General features: G+C 39.1%; 1 protein-coding gene across 5 annotated transcripts in view; it reads right to left on the minus strand.

Annotated features, from left to right (window-relative positions):
- Positions 1-623: 623 nt before the first annotated feature.
- Positions 624-22,886, minus strand: part of TMTC1 (transmembrane O-mannosyltransferase targeting cadherins 1) — a 260,735-nt gene continuing 238,472 nt past the window's right edge. For 4 of the 5 annotated variants that reach the window (XM_049694189.1, XM_033430160.2, XM_004270883.3 and 1 more), the window contains 6 exons: positions 21,683-21,818; positions 20,937-21,081; positions 19,879-20,016; positions 18,369-18,491; positions 11,745-11,822; positions 624-6,328 (listed from right to left, as the gene is read on the minus strand). In XM_049694189.1, the coding sequence (XP_049550146.1) occupies positions 6,188-6,328; positions 11,745-11,822; positions 18,369-18,491; positions 19,879-20,016; positions 20,937-21,081; positions 21,683-21,818 (761 nt within the window). In that variant the 3' untranslated portion in view covers positions 624-6,187. The remainder of the gene's footprint in view (positions 6,329-11,744; positions 11,823-18,368; positions 18,492-19,878; positions 20,017-20,936; positions 21,082-21,682; positions 21,819-22,886) is intronic. The other variant, XM_049694188.1, reaches the window with a different exon arrangement.

The following is a 22,886-nucleotide window of genomic DNA, read 5'->3' on the forward strand; positions in this document are numbered from 1 at the left end:
GGAGCACAGGCCCCGGACGCGCAGGCTCAGCGGCCACAGCTCACGGGCCCAGCCGCTCCGCGGCACGTGGGATCCTCCCGTACCGGGGCACGAACCCGCGTCCCCTGCATCGGCAGGCGGACTCCCAACCACTGCGCCACCAGGGAAGCCCTGTATCTGTGTTTTTAAAATAGAACAGAATTGATAAGAGCCCGAAAAAGGAAGAAGTTAAGGAAGAAGGAGAAAGAGATTAAAGAATGGAATGAATTTCTACAAGATGTGATTATCTAGGGCCGAGGGCCCTCTTCTTTCATTGTAGCAACAGGAGAGAGGGGAGAATTGGGTGCAGGTTAAGTTTGTAGATGACTGAGTGCAGGATATTGAGGGTTTTCTACCTTGTATTTACTCCATAAAGAAAGAGGTGAAGGCATCTCAGTAAGATGAGGGGAAAAGATCTGGAATGGGTAAGCACTGAAAACAGTGGTTGTGGGATATGAAAAAGAGAGCAGACATAAAGCACACAGAACAATGCAATGAATGAATGAATGAATGGGGAAAGGAAGGAGGATACTCTTTTTTTCTTTTTAAAGCAGGCACCTACTGGTGACATGGATTTCAGTGGGTACTAATCACGGAGCACTTGAGAGATTGAAACAAGACATAATTATTTTCATCATATTTTATATAAAATAGACATTTACATAAATTTTATTTTGGAAAGATCTAGGCAAAGTGTACATAATCAGACTTAAATGGGAGAAATACTTTATGGGAGATATATTTCTAACTGGCACAGCAAAAGTAACAAAAATGTACATTTATATACAACTGATCAAGAACATGATGTAAGTATTTTCCTCTGACAAAAGGAGGGATGGGTGAGTCACAGCAAGTCAAATGATTTCCACATTGTAAAAGCAAGCCATGGGGCTAAAATACAGATATTTCAGTTCCTTTGGAGGAAATTTTTAAAAATCTCTTTTCCTTAGAAACGTAAAAAAATCGCTAATTTTTATACGTACAGACTGCAAAATAAGAGTAGTTACCTCTGCCATAGTAAAGTACTTGGGCAGTTCAGTCACTTTTAGGGTTGTTTGTGTATGTGTTTTGCTGCAATGATTAAGAATTTCTAAAACGAAGGGCAACACTTATCAGTTATCTCTTCAGAGGCAGAGGGCTTTGCATTTGGATTCAGGGGACTCACAGAGCTTGATAGGTCCATAGGAGTAACCACTCCTTTAACGGACAATAAACATGACTGAGACACTTGGTAACTTGTCCCAGGTGAGGCGGCACCTCGGTGGCAGAGCAGGACTAGACTCCAGATCTCCTGGTTCTTGGACTGGGTCACCCCTCCTATGGACCAGCAACACAACCCCAGAAGGACATTATGCACATTGGCAAAGTCTAAAGTGATACAAATATGTACTACGTGCCCCACTGAGAATGGGAAAAAACTCCTGGATTTCTGGACATAGACACTTTTCAGTTTGTGGTAAATGCTGATCTAAACTTACAAACTGATAATGACTGCATATTATGATGGGTGCTAATTTTACAAGTTATATGCCCTAAAGGTTTTCATGGAAAGGAACCTTGGTGATAAAAATGGAACATTTTTATATGAGCCAATTGATAGATATTGATTCTGTTGTGACATTTTATTTTACTGACAGTAAACCATAGCTTTGATTGAAGTTATTTTATTTCTTCTCTTGAAGTTATATGACTACCAAAAAAAAAATAAGGAAGTGCTATTTTTGGAAGAACTGTTCAACATATTTTGCACATTGAAAACTTCAAGAATAATCATAATCAATCATAAACAGTTATATTTCTCCATAGTTTTTGGCATTGTAAGTTTTCATCCTATTCAATTACAGCCTAAATACAAGATTTGACAGGTATTTACTTTTAAAATGCCAAAAGATGCCATTTAGATAGTTAAGTTTTGCTGTTATTGGGAGATACCAACATACAATTTAATCAAAGTAAATGTGATTCAGAAACCAGGAAAAAAATTAAAATAAACAGAACACCTATAACTACATTTGCTTTGAGTGTTATTACTAATACCCTCTGGATTTATTGATCTAAGGTGCAAATCCGTCACAAATCAGAGAAAAAGTTTTTTTGTTGTTTTTTTTAAAAAACTGATTCTAATGAGTACAATTAAGAAATAATTAACGAAAGCTGACATGTGTAACCTAAAGAAAGAAGGAGGCATAGAGAACATGGCCCTATGTCATGGGCCCTTCTATGAGTCATAAACAATATGAGTTTTATATACCGGGTGCCTCGTCCGGGACGTGCAAATGGCAAGGCAATCCCTCTCCATCTGAGGACCAAGAATTCCGTAAATATAAAGGCCAAATGCCTCACTGCACATTAGAATCATAACCTGGGTGGCCAGGGTCCTGGGATTCCTAAAGGTGTGCACGCAGGTTATCCTCAAATCCACCAGGGCCAAAGCACCTGTGTGTGAGGGGCGAGACCTCAGCTATCAGCTGAACCCGGCTCTTCAATCCGGGAGGCCTGGAATGTTTAATAGAGGCGATACAAAACCCTGTATGGAAAGGTTTGGATTTTCTCAGTCCTGTTGAAACGCAGTTGCACAACCACTGCAAAACCCTGCACCAAACCGAGGTACCACGTGTTAGGCACGTCAGACTCGTACACTGGGGGCTGTGAAGTACTGTGGGGAGTTGGAGTCAAAGCGCTGATAATCCTCTTTGTTTTTTGATGGGCTGCAAAATAAACAGGCCTAAAAGATATATCTCAGGAGTCCCTAAAATAAAATTTCTTTTCCTCCAAGGTATTTAAATCTTTGGTTTAGTTCACTTACGTTACATCACTGAACCATGTTTTACGAATGCCGTTAACAGGTTGAAAACATCTGAATCAGTTTTAAAATCCTGAATAATTCTTAAGGTTAACATAAACTTGTAAAGCCATTCTCGTGGCTCCATGTCGAAGGACATGTGAAAGGACTGCCACTTATTGGAGAATTTGAAGGCAAGGAGAACTGGTTCTGGTCAGACAGAAGGACAGGTTAGATAGACTGGCAGTAGGAGGGGAATATATGTACACAAGGAACTCTAAGTGTAGCTGAGACAAAATAGCCAATGCTGCACAGGGTAACAGTCACAAATGAAACTCTGCTCATTAGATCAAGTGTTCAGCTAGACTGAAGCAACTCCTGTCTTGTTCTCAGCTACCTTCCCTCCTACCCACGACCCAGTGCAAAATGGAATTATTCAAAAATTACTGAGAACTTCAAGCAGAGAATTCAACCAAACACAAGGTGCTTCTGAGTGCAGGACTCTGAGGGTCTACAGAGACTGCATGTCCACAAAGCTGGCTTTGCAATTCCATCTCAGAAAGGGGCTATCAACTCACAGCCAAGCATGCTTTTGTTAAGGGAACCTGGATGCATCTCCATGAGTAGCCAGGGCACTCCACTTTCGTTTTGATAAGGATGAATTCCACATATTATTTCATGTTATAAGAACAAATAAAAATAGTTATAAAATACACTTAATATCTCTGAAAAATAATACGTGATTTATTTTCTTATAGGCACCACTCAACTATGAAAAGTATTTCACTGGCCACATATAAGTGAAAGTAGGACAGAAATATCTGGTCCAACAAACAGCCTTACTTTTAATGTTCAAAGAGATGCCAGTGAGTGCAGAAAGAACGAGACAGAGTGACAGAGTGAGAAAGACAGAGAGAGGGAGGGGGAGAGAGAGAAGGGGCGAGGGAGAGAGGGCAGGAGAGAGAGGGGGAGAGAGAAATAGAGAGACAGAGAACAGAGGAAGAGAGAAAAGCACCCAAAAGAAGGCAGGAAAAGTCTCCTGAAGTCCAGTGACCATTTTCTCTCAGAAACTTTTAGGCTGTAATAGCCATTTCAATTATTCCAACAAATGTACTCGCCTATCTTTAGCAGCCCTTCAAGTAAGGCGTAATTGCTTTTCAAAATTTGGGGCTCTATCGTTTCCATTAACTTTCTAAGTATGAGGTTTTTTTACACTAAAACTAAAAAGTTGTAATTAAAGTCCTAGATATTGTTTTTAGCTAGGGCTTCATGTTTTTCATTTTGGGGATGGAGTAGTTATTTTACAATAAATACTTTAGTACATTTCTTGACCTTAGGGCTACAGAAGTATAATTTGGGAGGGAATAAAACTATTTTAAATGAAATTTTGGATACATTTATGATATATAACATTAAAAGACTATTAGAAACAGAAGATCAGAGTGGTACTATATACATTATTGGATTATTGATATACACAAACAGAATACACACAAACAGAATTTGCTAATTCAAATTCCGTAATCCTTTGCATTTAAAATATTCCTGGCATCATCCCTTTCCAAAGAAGCTTTTCCTCCTTTTATCTAGATTTACCTTGACAAAAAAATAATAATAACAACATAGAGAGGCAGTGGTCTCTGATACTGGGATTGAAAAGAAGCAGGAGGCTTCTTGCTCTGGCCTGAGCATGTGACATACGCGTGTCTTCAGGCTCCTACATGTGTATGACACCTGGCTTAGCCAGGAACAGCACTGACCAGAGTGGGTTTTTGTTTTTTTTTTAAGTTTATGATGAAAACCAAATGAGAATCAGTATTCCAATTCCTTCAATTTCAAAATATATTACCTCCCAAACACTGAAGGCTGATTCCTAATTTCTTTAGCTTTAGCAAGTGAAGGGTCAAGACAAATTTTTTGGGGGCTGTTAAAACTTAACTACCTTGTAATTTAGATTTATAATTTTTGTTTGTGATGATGTGATCAGTTGATCAGTTGATCAGTGATGTGATCACAATGATCAGTTGTGAAAACTGCTATTAAAACCACTATGTACAGGGAAAAAAGTCTGTATATATTAAATATTTTATAAGTTATGAAATAAATAACACTAAAAGACAAATTGTAAATTCAACTTTGCCATCCCTATCTTTTAACTATAAATATATATTTTAAAGTTATGAATTTAGACATTTTTTCCTAGATTTTTTGAGCATTCTCCATGAAATCTCCAAAATTACAAATACAGAACCAGGAACTGCAGGTTCTATCATTCATGTTCTAAGCACAGAATTCTCGTGAAGCCTAGGAAGACAAATCAATAGAGCTGTCCATCTATTTAGAGTCTATGAAGATTTCTGTAATCTACCATAAAGATTCCTCAGTGGTTAAATATATTTTCAAAAAATAATCTCAGAACGTCTGAGTGTTAAGATAATAAAGTAGAACATTTCTCTCAATTAATATCTTTAATATTTCTCATGTAGAATATACTATTTTTTTCTCCACCAAAATAACAATATATTTGGAGGCAGAAACATTTACGAGTTTTAAAAGCACTTATGAAATCTTAGAGCAGAACCACTACTCTAGTAATACTTGTAATAAAATTAATTCAAAACATTCCCATGAAGAGTCAGGGGCAGCAAGACCCTTGATTTTTCCCTAGGAATAAGAATACTCATACACAATTCCAGAAGCTTCCTTTTTGACATATTAGGCAATGGGAAAACAGCTTGTATCAGAGTGGAATTTAATTTACTTCTCAATAGGGCTCTAGCACTATCCTCAGAAGGATATTAGACAAACCTTACTTAGCTTTATCTTACAATAGCCCCTTTCCCCATGTATTCCAGAAGGTTTTTACAAACACTGTTAGATACTCATTTCTAGTTCTGGAGAATTAAATGAGCTACCTCTTGGTAGAATTTCTCAAATGGTTTATCCCAGAGGATTTACCCTCTCTGAAATATCTCCTCTCCTAAAGAAGAGATGCCATGCACTCATAGCATTTCAAGCCTCTGTTTCTGAGACACAAATATCTACACTAAGAAATGGAATTAGATTTCCAGGTTGGAAAATCAGACAGACATATGAAAGGAAATCTGGAATTAAAGCAAACAAACGTCTGTCAAATGTGTAGCTGCTGTTTTCCTTCCTTCAGGCCCTTCTAGCCCTTGCTTTGCTCTCTTTGTCTTCTTTCATGGAAATGCAAGTCCCCAGCACAGGGTTACCAGCAAGTGTCCCAAAATGTGCCACCCTGAACTCGAGTAAGAGGAAAACTTCATCGGTTGTGCCCCAACTGATGTGTAAGCAAGGCTTCCGTCTGTCAGTTCTTCCTCTTCCAAAGGCACCAGTACTGTCCCTTGGAGACTTGGTCAAATGCTGCTACATTTGATCCTTTTCTCGAACTTCTTGTAATCTTTTTTCTAGACGATCCAATTTGGCAAGATTTTCCTGCAGCAGTTTGCTGTCTGGAACCAGCTGTAAGGCTCTCTCATAATAAGCTCTTGCAGACACGTAGTTTCCCTGTTGAGAAAAAGAAAGAGAATAATTATATTCTGATCCATCAGATAAAAAACAGACCTTCTCGTCCACTTTAACATTAACATCCTCATAAGGAGACCCTGTCTGCATGTGTAATTTTATCCTTATCTGTTGGTGCCTTTGAGAATCCATTTGTTTTAAGTACCAGACCAGATGGAGAATGTGAAGGATAAGGTTAAATGGCAGCAAAACAGATTTCCAATTCTACTAATACAGGGTATTGAAGCTATAATTTCATAGCATTCTCATAGGGTTAGCACTGTTCCTTTGTAATCAAGTGGAGCCAACGCACTGGAAATTCATATTGAGAGGGAGGAGGACAGAAAGAGGGTTGGGTTGGGGGAGAGGGGTGTGTGTGTGTGTGTGTGTGTGTGTGTGTGTGTGTGTGTGTATGTGTGTGTGTGTGTGTGTGTGTGAAAGAGAGAAAGAGAGAGAGAGAGATGTTTTTGAAATTTCAAGAGTAATGATTAAAAAGTAAATAATTCAGGAGTCCACTACAGCTATTTAGTGGTAGGAAGTATTTTAATCTTCACCTTAAAACATAAAAGCAACTTTTGCCTAATACAGGCTTTAATGCAAACCTAAGTTTTTATAAAATAAAAAGAACTGATAATAAATAATATGGAGTCAAATTTATCCCATACTCAAGGTGTGTGACAATATGTCTGCTGGAAACTCTAAAGGCGGGGGGGAAGGTATGTCACTCTGGACCTGCTAAAGACCCCTCTGTTGGCCCCCATCTGGTTTGTTCAGTGCTTCCCTAACTGGCAACCATGCGTGCCTGGTCCCAGAAGGTCCCTGACAAACTAGTCAGAATTACTAACTTTTTTCCAGCCTCTTTTCTGCCACTAAATATATTCCTTCCGTATGGTCAACCCCCTTTCATATCTGTGTGCTGCTAAGTCTCAGAACCAAGATCGGTAGAGATCTCTCCATTCCAAAAAAACAAGCATCTGCTGTGCTTTATTCTCAGTTACAGCTCCATGTGGATGAAAACTAGTTACTCTCTAAATTTCCACCACAATTTAAAGTAGTACCTCTTGGAGTGAAAGTACTATGTAGCAATAGCGACCTATATTTGCTGAATGCTTAACTACCTCCCAAGTGAATGAACAAGTGTCAAGACCTCAGACTCTGCCTGACATATAATGAGCACTCAATCCGATGCTGTCATTGTTGTTATTATTAAATGACTATTTACGTGTAAATGAGTAAACACTGCCTATTTCTTATGGTATTCACTTGTCATACCGGTGAAAAGGAGAGTAAAAATGACAGAACAGATAACTGCACATTGGGAATCCAGGAGCTGGCATGTGCACAAATGAAAATATTTCTGATTATTAACACTGATTCTGATAAGAGGCTGAACAGAATTCTGAACAAATGAGAACGTGGATTTAGCGACATTACTATTGTTTTCAATTCAAGTATTTATCTTCAGAGTGTCTCCTGATGTTTATTAAGCTTAGCACATAGGTGCAGATAACTGAACATCTGTGGCTCTTAGATTGCTCTCAAAACTGTGTTCCTACTGCGGTTGATTTTGAAATCAGTTTCCCAAGAGGTTTCTCTGAAGTTAGGCCTTAGCCTGGTGCCAGGCATCTCCTCTGATCACCAGCTTTCTCTGTCCTTTCACAAAAAGATCTATCATAGAGTTATTTTCTCCCTCAAGTTGCTCTTTTCTTGATGCAACTGGAAGCCTTATTTTATTTTTTATTTTTTTTTGCGGCACGCGGGCCTCTCACTGTCGCGGCCTCTCCCGTTGCAGAGCACAGGCTCCGGACGCGCAGGCTCAGCGGCCATGGCTCACGGGCCCAGCCGCTCCGCGGCATGTGGGATCCTCCTGGACTGGGGCACGAACCCCTGTCCCCTGCATCGGCAGGTGGACTCTCAACCACTGTGCCACCAGGGAAGCCCTGGAAGCCTTAATTTTTAAGAAATAAATTTATTTATTTTATTTGTCTATTTTTGGCTGTGTTGGGTCTTCCTTGCTGCGCGTGGGCTTTCTCTAGTTGCGGCCAGTGGGGGCTACTCTTCGTTGCGGTGCGCGGACTTCTCATTGCAGTGGCTTCTCTCGTTGTGGAGCACAGGCTCTAGGCACGTGGGCTTCAGTTGTTGTGGCTCACGGGCTGTAGAGCACAGGCTCAGTAGTTGTGGTGCACGGGCTTAGTTGCTCCACAGCATGTGTGATCTCCCCGGACCAGGGATCGAAACTGTGTCCCCTGCATTGTCAGGTGGATTCTCAACACTGAGCCACCAGGGAAGCCCTGGAAGCCTTAATTTTTAAAACAAGTTATAGCCCTTAATTCAATGTCCTCGATTTCCAGATGCTAGATAGGGAATTTGAATTATCCAATTTCTAGAAATGTGCTAGTTACTATGATAGCCACTAGTCATATGCGGCTATTTAAGTGTAAGTTGATTATGATGAATTAAGAATTCAGTTGCTCAGTGGCACATTTCAAGTGCTCATTAGCCATGTGGGGCTAGTGGCTACTACCTTGGACAGTACAGACATAGAACATTTCCGTCATCTCAGAAAGTTCTATTGGCCAGTTCCATTCTAGAAAATGCATTAATGTCATAAGGCAGGATTGAAAATAGTACTTTGTGATATGGCCCAGGTGATGCAACTCTTTGATTATAAGGAATGTATTGTAGGGGTTTCCCTGGTGGCGCAGTGGTTGAGAGTCCACCTGCCAATGCAGGGGACACGGGTTTGTGCCCCGGTCTGGGAAGACCCCACATGCCGCGGAGCGGCTGGGCTTGTGAGCCATGGCCGCTGAGCCTGCGCGTCGGGAGCCTGTGCTCTGCAACGGGAGAGGCCACAACAGTGAGAGGCCCGCGTACCGCAAAAAAAAAAAAAAGAATGTGTTGTAACTTTTTTGGTCCATCCATTTCATTTTACATAAAACTTCATGAAAAATATCATCTTTTATTTCCAAGTAGTATGAGCAAGAGTCAAGTCTCTTTTTCTCTCTCCTTGTGTCATCTCCTTGCAAAGGCTTATTCCAACTCTCAGCCTTGCACAGCCCTCAGTCCTTCCTAAGCTTCACCCAGGCTCAGGCTCAGTGCGGCCCAGGAATGGGATAACACTGCTTGATGCATGCACTTCCTGGCAATGCAAAGGTCACAGAAAGTTAATGGTTGTTCTTGAAGGCGTCATAATGATAATCCTGCACCCTAACGGTGACATCAAAATGACTACATCCAAGTCATGTGCCTGGTCTATACATTCGTATTGGATTGCATCATATGAATTTACATTTAAAATTAAACATTTTAAAATTACAAACATGGCAATTTTATATTGTTCAACCTAATACATTATGGCCACAAGATGAAAAAAGATAAACTAATTTTTAATCAGTGTGTTTGTTATATTTTGAAATAATACACTCAGTAGATCCTTCTTCAATCTCCAGATACCTTTGCAGGGGAAGCACCTCTAAATTTAAAGCAATGGGTTCACTTGTTAATTTGAAAGAGTTCAATAAATGTACTATTTTCTCTTTATTTCCAGACTTAATGAACACTCTTGAGTGCATTTATTGTACTTTATCTAATTAACAATTGAACCCATTTCTTTAAATGCAGGTGCACTCCATCTAAAAACATATTAAGTGTATTACCTGAAAGTGCAACTATTTAATATATTATTTAAATATTTAAAATTATTACGTTACTGTTTTTAAAAGTAAGTTCATTCTATGTTTCCCAACTAGATACTGCTGGACACCCTAGAATGTCATTAAGATCAGAGCTTGGTTTATTGGGCTCTGATAGATGTCATGACTGGATTCGCCATCAATGTTCCTCTATTAGATCAAGGCTAATAGTTGCAGAGTAACTATCCCATTATCCCCTCCCATCTGTATAGTCATGGATCACCTTTTTGTTTTACTGTGTTTCTCAGAGTGAGCAGTTCCCACTTAATCGTAAACCCTATTTAGCCTTTGTTTAAATTCTAATCACTATCTCGCTATTTTGTCAGGGTAAAGACTGATAGAAGCCTGAAAATAAGTTAGCTAAACAAGAGTGATCCTTTCAAAACATGTCAGACCATGGCATTTCTCTGCTCAAAGTCCTCCAAGGACCCCAACTTGTTTGGCATGAAAGCTGAAGACTTTACAATTCCTTTCAAGGCCCTGCATCATCTGGCCCTGTGACCTCTCTGACCCAGCTTCTATCATTTCCTCTCACTTGCCTTCTCCCTAGTCTTCAAATACACTGGCACACTCACACCTCAGGGCCTTTGCACATGCACTTTCCCTATTTTGCCAAGTGGCTTGCTCCCTTCAGATCTCTACTCAGACATCACTTTTTAACTGAGGCCTTCCCTAACCACCTCAGTTTAAAATTTCAGTTCTTACCCCCAGCACTCCATATCTTCTTTCATTCTTTTATTCTCCATAGCACTTATAACCATCTGATATATTCTATGTATGTATGTATGTATGTATGTATGTATGTGTTTATTTACTTATTGCCTATTTCCCCCTAACTAGAATGTTAGCTCCATGACGATAGAAATTTTTTTCACTTTTTTTTTTTTTTTGGCGATACCCAGGCCTCTCACTGTTGTGCCCTCTCCCATTACGGAGCACAGGCTCCGGACGCACAGGCTCAGTGGCCATGGCTCATGGGCCCAGCTGCTCCGCGGCATGTGGGATCTTCCCAGACCGGGGCACGAACCCGTGTCCCCTGCATCGGCAGGCGGACTCTCAACCACTGCACCACCAGGGAAGCCTGACGATAGAAATTTTTGTCTTATGTGTTAATTGCTGTATTGTTGGTACCTAGAAGAGTACCTGGCACATAGGATATTCTCTATAAATGCTTGTCAAATGAATTGGATGAATGAATGAATGCCAGTGAATCTTTGATTTCATTATAGACAATAGTCCTCCAAGGGTAATTTTCAATTATTCACTCAAAGGTAGCTTTTTCTTTTGAGAACAAACAAACAGCCTTGTTCTTCAGTAGGTTAGGGAATAAAAGATACATTAAGTATAGGAAATAGTAATACTTTATCTTGACAATGAGTTAAGCCACAGGAAAATAAGCTACATCAGCGTAGCGCCAACAGAATTTTACTTCATATAGCAGATTTTCTCTGCTCTGTGATGATATTTAAGTACATATGATTTTCTTTATGATAAACAAAATCATGAAATCTAATTTATATATTTATTTTTTAAATGGATTCATGATATTCAATATCGAGATAATACAAAGTGAACATAAAACTAATTACATTTTTGAACACCTATGTTTTCAGTATTCAATTAATTCAAAGAGGAAATTAACAATAGTTTCTCAATCTTTTAAAAGAGAAGAAAGAGAAAATACAAAGGGAAAACCTGGTTCACATGGAAGTGAATTATTTTCTTACCTTGATGTGCTGGATTCCACCCATGTTCATCCAGGCCTGTGCTTGATCTGGATTTAATTCCACGGCCAGTTTATAGCTCTAAATACATAAGAAATATCTTCAGGCTGGGAAACGAGAACCCATCTTTAACACTACAGATTGTGGAAACCATTTTCTTCATATGTGGAAATCAAAATGCTTAATAAAATGACCAGTCATCCAGTTCACAGATGTCCCCTTTATTTCTATTATTTTTCTAAGTTGATGATTCTAAAGTGGAGGAAACTGAAATGTGTAATTTCCTTGCAGAGCTAACCTCTGGACTTAAAAAGGCTGAAGGCGCCTGCCAGGAGTCCAGGTGATTTCTATTACAGTGCATCATTTCCCACTGGCCTCGATCTGCAAGAAAATGGTGCTCTTCGGCCTTTTTCACTATAAATGGAGTTTGTAAGAAAATTTTTTTTATAATCACAGAATCTTAGAGTAGTTTCTGAAACACCTTATATCTCTGACAAAATCTGATCTGATTATTCAGCCCATGCTTAAATTCTTGCAGAGACTGGTGTTCAGTATCTCTTTAAGGACATATATTTTACCAGGGGATAATTTTAATCGTTAGAAAGCCTTTCGTTTTCTTCTGCCTTATAAAAGGTCTTCAAATGTTTGAAGAGAGTTACTTATTTCTCAAATACTTTTTTTTGGTCTGAATAACATGTATCCCATTAAATGTCAGAGCTGTGAGGTATATTTTTAATATTTTGCCTGTTGTTTTGCATCAAAGGGCATGCTCACCACTGAGTCATGATTTTAAGAGTGGTCACCTTAAATAAAACTAAAGGCTCAGCTGAAGCACGAAGAACTACAATCCTGCAGCCTGTGGAACAAAAACCACATGCACAGAAAGACAGACAAGATGAAAAGGCAGAGGGCTATGTACCAGATGAAGGAACAAGATAAAACCCCAGAAAAAAACTAAATGAAGTGATGATAGGCAACCTTCCAGAAAAAGAATTCAGAATAATGATAGTGAAGATGATCCAGGACCTTGGAAAAAGAATGGAGGCAAAGATCGAGAAGATGCAAGAAATGTTTAACAAAGAACTAGAAGAATTAAAGAACAAACAAACAGAGATGAACAATATAATAACTGAAATGAAAAAATACACTAGAAGGAATCAATAGCAGAATAACTGAGGCAGAAGAACGGATAAGTGACCTGGAAGACAGAATGGTGGAATTCACTGCTGCGGAACAGAATAAAGAAAAAAGAATGAAAAGAAATGAAGACAGCCTAAGAGACCTCTGGGACAACATTGAAAACAACAACATTCGCATTATAGGGGTCCCAGAAGGAGAAGCGAGAGAGAACAGACCCGAGAAAATATTTGAAGAGATTATAGTCAAACACTTCCCTAACATGGGAAAGGAAATAGCCACCAAAGTCCAGGAAGTGCAGAGAGTCCCATACAGTATAAACCCAAGGAGAAAAACGCCGAGACACATAGTAATCAAATTGGCAAAAATTAAAGACAAAGAAAAATTATTGAAAGCAGCAAGGGAAAAATGACAAATAACAAACAAGGGAACTCCCATAAGGTTAACAGCTGATTTCTCAGCAGAAACTCTACAAGCCAGAAGGGAGGGGCACAATATATTTAAAGTCATGAAAGGGAAGAACCTACAATCAATATTACTCTATCTGGCAGGATCTCATTCAGATTCGATGGAGAAATCAAAAGCTTTACAGACAAGCAAAAACTAAGAGAATTCAGCACCACCAAACCAGCTTTACAACAAATGCTAAAGGAACTTCTCTAAGTGGGAAACACAACAGAAGAAAGGGACCTACAAAAACAAACCCATAATAATTAAGAAAATGGTAATAGGAACATACATATCGATAATTACCTTAAACGTGAATGGATTAAATGCTCCAACCAAAAGACACAGGCTCGCTGAATGGATAACAAGACCCATGGGGCTTCCCTGGTGGCACAGTGGTTGAGAGTCTGCCTGCCGATGCAGGGGACATGGGTTCGTGCCCCGGTCCAGGAGGATCCCACATGCCGCGGAGTGGCTGGGCCCGTGAGCCATGGCCACTGAGCCTGTGTGTCCAGAGCCTGTGCTCCGCAGCAGGAGAGGCCACAGCAGTGAAAGGCCCATGTACCGCAAAAAACCAAAACAAACAAACAAACAAAAAACAAGACCCATATATATGCTGTCTATAAGAGACCCACTTCAGACCTAGGGACACATACAGACTGAAAGTGAGGGGATGGAAAAAGATATTCCATGCAGATGGAAATCAAAAGAAAGCTGGAGTAGCAATACTCATAACAGATAAAATAAACTTTAAAATAAACACTGTTACAAGAGACAAGGAAGGACACTACATAATGATCGAGGGATCAATCCGAGAAGAAGATATAACAATTATAAATATATATGCACCCAACATAGGAGCACATCAATACATAAGGCAACTGTTAACAGCTATAAAAGAGGAAATCAACAGTAACACAATAATAGTGGGGGACTTTAACACCTCACTGACACCAATGGACAGATCATCCAAAATGAAAATAAATAAGGAAACAGAAGCTTTAAATGACACAATAGACCAGATAGATTTAATTGATATTTATAGGACATTCCATCCCAAAACAGCAGATTACACTTCTCAAGTGCGCATGGAACATTCTCCAGGATAGATCACATCCTGTGTCATAAATCAAGCCTCAGTACATTTAAGAAAATTGAAATCATATCAAGCATCATTTCTGACCACAATGCTATGAGATTAGAAATGAATTACAGGGGGAAAAATGTAAAAAACATAAACACATGGAGGCTAAACAATACGCTACTAAATAACCAAGAGATCACTGAAGAAATCAAAGAGGAAACCAAAAAATACCTAGAGACAAATGACAATGAAAACACGACAATCCAAAACCTATGGGATTCAGCAAAAGCAGTTCTAAGAGGGAAGCTTATAGCTATACAAGCTTACCTCAAGAAACAAGAAAAATCTCAAATAAACAATCTAACCTTACACCTAAAGGAACTAGAGAAAGAAGAACAAACAAAACCCAAAGTTAGCAGAAGGAAAGAAATCATAAAGATCAGAGAAGAAATAAATGAAATAGAAACAAATAAAACAATAGCAAAGATCAAAACTAAAAGCTGGTTCTTTGAGAAGATAAACAAAACTGATAAAGCATTAGCCAGACTCATCAAGAAAAAGAGGGAGAGCACTCAAATCAATAAAATTAGAAATGAAAAAGGAGAAGTTACAACAGACACCGCAGAAATACAAAGCATCCTAAGAGACTGCTAAAAGCAACTCTATGCCAATAAAATGGACAATCTGGAAGAAATGGACAAATTCTTAGAAATGTATAACCTTCCAAGACTGAACCAGGAAGAAATAGAAATATGAACAGACCAATCACAAGTAATGAAATTGAAACTGTGATTAAAAATCTTCCAACAAACAAAAGTCCAGGACCAGATGGCTTCACAGGTGAATTCTATCAAACATTTAGAGAAGAGTTAACACCCATCCTTCTCAATCTCTTCCAAAAAACTGCAGAAGAAGGAAAACTCCCAAACTCATTCTATGAGGCCACCGTCACCCTGATACCAAAACCAGACAAAGATAATACAAAAAAGGAAAATTACAGACCAATATCACTGATGAACAGAGATACGAAAATCCTCAACAAAATACTAGCAAACAGAAGCCAACAACACATTAAAAGGATCATATACCATGATCAAGTGGAATTTATCTCAGGGATGCAAGGATTCTTCAATATATGCAAACTAATCAATGTGATACACCATATTAACAAACTGAAGAATAAAAACCATATGACCATCTCAATAGATGCAGAAAAAGCTTTTGACAAAATTCAACACCCATTTATGATAAATACTCTCTAGAAAGTGGGCATAGAGGGAACCTACCTCAACATAATAAAGGCCATATACGACAAACCCACAGCAAACATCATTCTCAATTGTGAAAAACTGAAAGCATTTCCTCTAAGATCAGGAACAAGACAAGGTTTCCCACTCTCACCACTATTATTCAACATAATTTTGGAAGTCCTAGCCACAGCAATCAGAGAAGAAAAAGAAATAAAAGGAATACAAACTGGAAAAGAAGAAGTAAAATGTCACTGTTTGCAGATGACATGATACTATACATAGAGAATCCTAAAGATGCCAACAGAAAACTACTAGAGCTCATCAATGAATCTGGTAAAGTTGCAGGATACAAAATTCATGCACAGAAATCCCTTACATTCCTATACACTAATGATGAAAAATCTGAAAGAGAAATTAAGGAAACACTCCCATTTACCATTGCAACAAAAAGAATAAAATACCTAGGAATAAACCTATCTAGGGAGACAAAAGACCTGTATGCAGAAAACTATAAGACACTGATGAAAGAAATTAAAGATGATACCAACAGATGGAGAGATATACCATGTTCTTGGATTGGAAGAATCAATATTGTGAAAATGACTCTAGTACCCAAAGCAGTCTACAGATTCAATGCAATCTCAATCATATTACCAATGGCATTTTTTATGGAACTAGACAAAAAATCTTAAAATTTGTAATGAGGCACAAAAGATCCCAAAGCAGTCTTGAGGAAAAAAAAACAGCTGGAGGAATCAGACTTCGTGACTTCAGACTATACTACAAAGCTACAGTAATGAAGACAATATGGTACTGGCACAAAAACAGAAACACAGATCAATGGAACAAGACAGAAAGCCCAGAGGTAAACCCACGCACCTGTGGTCAACTAATCTATGACTGAGAAGGCAAGGATATACAATGGAGAAAAGACAGTCTCTTCAATGAGTGGTGCTGGGACAACTGGACAGCTACATGTAAAAGAATGAAATTAGAACACTCCTTAACACCATATACAAAAATAAACTCAAAATGGATGAGATACCTAAAAGACTGGACATTCTAAAACTCTTAGAGGAAAACATAGGAAGAACACTCTTTGACATAAATCACAGCAAGATCTTTTTTGATCCACCTCCTAGAGTAACGGAAATAAAAAGAAAAATAAACAAATGGGACCTAATGAAACTTTAAAGCTTTGGCACAGCAAAGAAACCATAAACAAGACGAAAAGACAACCTCAGAATGGGAGAAAACATTTGCAAGCAAATGAACAGACAAAGGATTAATCTCCAACATATATAAACAGCTCATGCAGCTCAATATTAAAAAAACAAACAACCAATCCAAAAATGGGTAGAAGATCTAAATAGACATTTCTCCAAAGAAGACATACAGATGGCCAAGAAGCATATGAAAAGCTGCTCTACATCACTAATTATTAGAGAAATGCAAATCAAAACTACAATGAGGTATCACCTCACACCAGTTAGAATGGGCATCATCAGAAAATCTACAAACAACAAATGCTGGAGAGGGTGTGGAGAAAAGGGTACCTTCTTGCACTGTTGGTGGGAATGTAAATTGATACAGCTACTATGGAGAACAGTATGGAGGTTCCTTAAAAAACTAAAAATAGAATTACCATATGATCCAGCAATCCCACTGTGGGCATATACCCAGAGAAAACCATAATTCAAAAAGACACATGCACCCCAATATTCATTGCAGCACTATTTACAATAGCCAGGTCATGGAAGCAACCTAAATGCCCATCGACTTTCAAATGGATAAAGAAGATGTGGTACATATATACAATGGAATATTAGTCAGCCATAAAAAGGAATGAAATTGGGTCATTTGTTGAGACGTGGATGGATCTAGAGACTGTCATACAGAGTGAAGTAAGGCAGAAAGAGAAAAACAAATATCCTATATTAATGCATATATGTGGAACCTAGAAAAATGGTACAGATGAACCGGTTTGTAGGGCAGAAATTGAGACACAAACGTAGAGAGCAAACGTATGGACACCAAGGGGGGAAAGCAGCGGGAGGCTGGGAGTGCTGGTGTGATGAATTGGGTGATTGGGATTGACATGTATACACTGATGTGTATAAAATTGATGACTAATAAGAACCTTCTGTATAAAAAAAAAAGACACTTTCAAATGACTGGTAGAGGTATTGTTTTAGGAGTTCAGAGGAAACAAGGTCACTGGGAGAAAGGATGGTCTGGAGGGCTTCCTGAGGGAGGACACAGGCCTGTGTTGGTAGATGAGTGGGAATCTGCAGGGGGTTGGGGTGGTGTGGGCACAATGTTACAGGATGTGTGGAACACCAAAGCTCTTCAGGCACTAGTCCAGCTGAAATAGAGAGTTACTGAAGGCAAACAGAGAGAAAAAGAGAGAACGAGGGGAGGAGAGAGAGAGAGAGGGAAGCTGGTTTGAGGGCAAAATGCAGAATGCTTTTAACATCAGGATCAAAGTGATAATTCAGAAAATAATGCAGAGGTATTGTGGAACTCCTAATAGCCAAAAACCAGAGGCTCAATTATAAAAAATTAAACTTATTATGTCAATTAATCAGAAAATTCACTCCACAAAACATGGCAACGATCTTAGCTTTTAATGTATATGCTTCATTAAAGATTGAGGGAGTATTAATTTTAATCCATGAATTTAATAACAATTTTATTAAGTCTTTATACCTCAAAAGCTTTGTCAAGAAGGTTCTGCTCTCTTAGTTGATTTCCTTTTGTGAAAAAAAGTTCAGATACAACTTTTGGGTCCTTTGGTTTCAGCTTCAGAGCCTTGTCTATAGCATCAAGTGCCTGTACAGTTTAGAAATTAAGACACAATAAATGTAGGTTAGATACAGAAAAACTAAGTTAAACGATAACATCTATACTTTTTGTTTCCTATGTATTAGCTAGTGTGGTGAGTGACAATCAGAACACATTTTTCATTTTCTCTGATGTTCTCATCAAGGAATAAAATAGCCCTGACAAAATAATTTCCCTATACTCCAGGTTTCCTATTTACATTAGTGACAATGAAATGTCCCCGATCACTTTTCAGGAAGGCCGTGTGATCCCATTGAAAGAAAACAAGATCTGAGGTCAGTTGTGTTGCCCTGGCCATGTGTCCATCTGGAGCACTCCAACAGCCTCCTTTTAGGGCCCTGGTGCTCACTCTGCCCCCAGCACCCACTGGCCCACCCTCTGCAGCCAGAGAGCCCTTCAAAGCACAAATCTGATATGTTGCTCTTTTCCTTAAGACCCCAAAGCTTCTTCCAGGAAAAGGAACAAAACCCTTGCCCTGGTCCCAAGCCTTGGGGTTGAGTCCCCAGCAACCTTGGTGGCTACATCTCACAGGCGCCCTGCTCCCTCACGCCCATTCCTCAGACAGGCCATTTACTGTTGACACAGGGCATCTGCGTGTGCTTTTTCTTGCCTGGAACGCTATTCACTGCCCCTTTTTGCTTAATAACTCCTATTCATCACTCAGCCCTCAACTTCACATCACTCTGCAGGGAACCTAACCACCCAGACCACTTGGGTCCCCTGATTATATGCCCATTAGGGACCATGCTGCTCTTCACGACATCACTGGGCACAGCTATAATTCCACACTGGTTTTGTGATTACTTGCTCAATCTCTGTCTCCTCTTCGACTGTAAACTCCACAAGGACAAGGGCAATGTTTTTTTTTTTTTTTTTCTCACACCACTTTATTCCCACTGCCCACCACAGTGTCTGGCATATATATAGCAGGCATTCAATAAATATTTTGTTGAATCAATTCATGTATTTACTGGTCATGTGACTTTTAAAATGGAGATAAACAGTACAGTTGCAACACAGGGCCACTGACCTGCCTTAAAGGGTTGTTATAAAGAGTCTATAAAATATCTTTGAGGGAACATGGAAAATGATAAAGCATACAAACGTTAGTGTTTATCATTATCGAGTTAGCTGAAAACAAACTGAGATAATACCACATAAAATCTTCAGACCAAGGATGAACCAAGAAAATAGCGTCTCGAGGGGACATCTTAGGAATCAAGCAGGTATCTGAAAAGTGCCCAGAAGATACGCTCTGCCAACTGACGATGTTCAAGACTGCTCGGCCTTGTGAGCGTGCGGGCTGGAGGGTCATTCAGGTGCACCCCATTTTCTACCTGTGAACCCAAACGACTCCAAGCAGTGTCCTCTCTACCTTGTCGTGCTGCTCCTGCTTGCTGTGGATAGCAGACAACAGGCGATAGCATTCAAGGCACCCAGTCTCCTCTGACACAATGTGATTGGTCATCTTTTCAGCTTCTTTTGTCTGACCCATCACGGCCAAAACCTGAGCCTGCGAAACCACAGTGACTTTGGCTTAGAAGGTACTTGGCTATCACCTTATCAAATAAAGCACTCTTTATCAAATAAAGCATTCAGGAAACACTTCCCACAAAAGTGCTCAGAATCGCTTTGTGACTCACAGAGAAGGCTGACTTACCACAGTTTATGTTGTTAGTTTCTTTGTTTAGGCATGTGCATGCATTTGTGTGTGAATGGCAGGAACATCAAAGCCATTCAGTGACTTGTGCCTTTTTAAAAAAGTTGACTATGTCAAGAGAAATTTTTTCCTATGGTTTCAACAGAACACTGTGTTTATAACAAGATAACAAGTTTGTTTTACTGAAAATCTAAGGGAAAGGAAGAGTAATGATCCAAAAATTGAAATAAAAAATATTGTTGATATTAATTTTCCTGAATTTGATAGTTGTACTGTGGTTAGGTTAGACAATGTCCTTGTTCTTAGGAACTATTTGCTGAAGTATTTAGAAATAAAGGGTATGAGATCTCTAATTCTCAGATGGCTCAAGACAAAATATCATGTATTAATAGTATGTACATGCACATACACATACCTAAATATGCACATACATATGTGTACATATACACATACATACATACATGAGAGGATGATAAACAAATGCATCAAAGTGCTAAAAGTTCATCAATCTGGGTGAAAGAGTATATGGGAGTTATTTAAAATTCTTGCAAATTTTTGTAAGTTTGAAATTATTTCAAAACAAAAACTTAATAGCGTTTTTAGGGTCCATGTGTTTGGTGAATGGCTCTAACATTGGTTATATGAATATTCATTAAATGGATATAGTATAGTTTTCTAGTTCCCATTTTGAGGCATACTGACTACAGCTCCCTGTATTGCATGCCATGAGTGTATTTCCTACTCCATTTCCTTTCTTTTGTCCATCTGCTCACCAGTGCCAGGCGGAGTTCCCTTTGGGAAGGCTGAAGGGATGCAGCTTCCCGGTAAATCTGCAAAGCCTCTTCATATCTGCCAGTGTTGTAATATAGAGCTCCCAACGGTGATAATATCTCAGCTTTGCGTGTCACCTGCAAGGCGCTGAATTTTGAGAAAACAAATGGACAATTTTCTTCCAACAGGTACATCTCCAAAAGTTGAAACTTAGATTTAGGGACCACTGTACCCGGTTTGAGACTCTGCTCCCACATGGTTGTTGTTTTTATATCAAGAAGAATGTTAAAAAAAGACCACAGTGCCAGCCTCTGACTATACGCATGTCTCTAGTGACCCACCAATACGTAAACTGAGCCCCAAGGATCTTTCCCATTTATGGTGATAGACTTGTTTTGATGTATGCACAGTTTTTCATCTGGATCCATTTTCGAAATTTCTGTTTGTGGTTTGGGTTGTAGTCCTTAGCTTCAACAGAAAACAATGGACTAACTAAGATGGGAATTAAATTCCAACCTTGGTTTAGCACTATGCTTTAACCAGCAGGCAAAAAAGTCATTAAGTGGGATATCATTTATCCCCAAAGTGCCATTTATTGTACTGTTCTCTTTGGAGAGGAGAATCTGTATTGCCTGCATTGGCAAAATTTGCTAGTATTTTGAAAGCATCTGTTCCAAATAACTAAGAATTTGATGGCCAATTGCAGAGGTCTTAGGATGACTTACAAAGTGAAAAACAGGAACTTTACCGTTTGTACCATTCTTCAGCCACGCTGTTGTCTCCCAGTGACCTGTAGAGTCTCCCCAGGTTCACCATGGCTACATGATGGCTCGGGCTAAGTCTGATGGCCTGTTGGTAATGGGTCACTGCCTTCTCTGGAGAGCCTGTAATCAACAGGTGGTAGGTTGGTAAGAGCAGAACATGCCTTAATTATAAAACACACAGACTTTTTTTTTTTTTTTTGGCTGCATTGGGTCTTTGTTGCTGCACGCGGGCTTTCCCTGGTTGCGGTGCACGGGCTTCACATTGCGGTGGCTTCTGGTTGTGGAGCACGGGTTCTAGGAGCGCGGGCTCAGTAGTTGTGGCTCACGGGCTCTAGAGCACAGGCTCAGTAGTTGTGGTGCACGGACTTAGTCGCTCCACGGCATGTGGGATCTTCCTGGATCAGGGATTGAACCCATGTCCCCTGCACTGGCAGGCTGATTCTTAAGCACTGTGCCACCAGGGAAGTCCCTAAACACATGGCCTCTTTAATTTCTCTTCTGATGATCTTTTTTTCCTACAGCCATACCACCAATTATTCAGTTTGTAAATGAGCTCACATTTTGGCTTCTCCTTGCCACTGCCTAACTTTGGACCATTTCACTATTCATTTTCACTTCCAAAGAAATTAGTAGTAAAAAAGCAGTAAAAACTAAAACCTGTTTCTTTTATTAAATGTATTATTTTAGTCAAATTGGTTTCTGGCCACTGCCTTAGTTAATATGATGTTTTGAGATTATCAATGATTGGCATTTATGTAAGATATTGTTGCTTCTCATTATACAAAAAGTGGAATGGGCTGTTATAGAAAGAAAACTGTCCTGAAGCAATTTCTGAGGGTCTGTCACAATTACTATACCACAACCTAGTGATTGAGGCACTGCTTTAAATAAGCAGGCATCTTCTGTATTTTGAAAATCTCTTTTTAAATCATACATCTTTGTTTAAAGGGTATGTATTGAATGGGACTTTAAAAATAAAAATAATACCACCTTGCATTTGTGCAATGCATTGTATATTTTAAAACACTAATTAAATGATCTCATGATTTTTGCAGGTATTTTGATCCTATTTAGCTGCCTTTTGATAGCACTTAGTTGCCTCTTGGGATTTAAAAGATAGTAAAAAAATATTATCACTTTACAGATACAGGCTCTAAAGTGCAAAAACATTAAGAAACTTGACAAAAA

Source organism: Orcinus orca, chromosome 11, assembly GCF_937001465.1.
Source record: "Orcinus orca chromosome 11, mOrcOrc1.1, whole genome shotgun sequence".
Classification (NCBI taxonomy): domain Eukaryota; kingdom Metazoa; phylum Chordata; class Mammalia; order Artiodactyla; family Delphinidae; genus Orcinus; species Orcinus orca.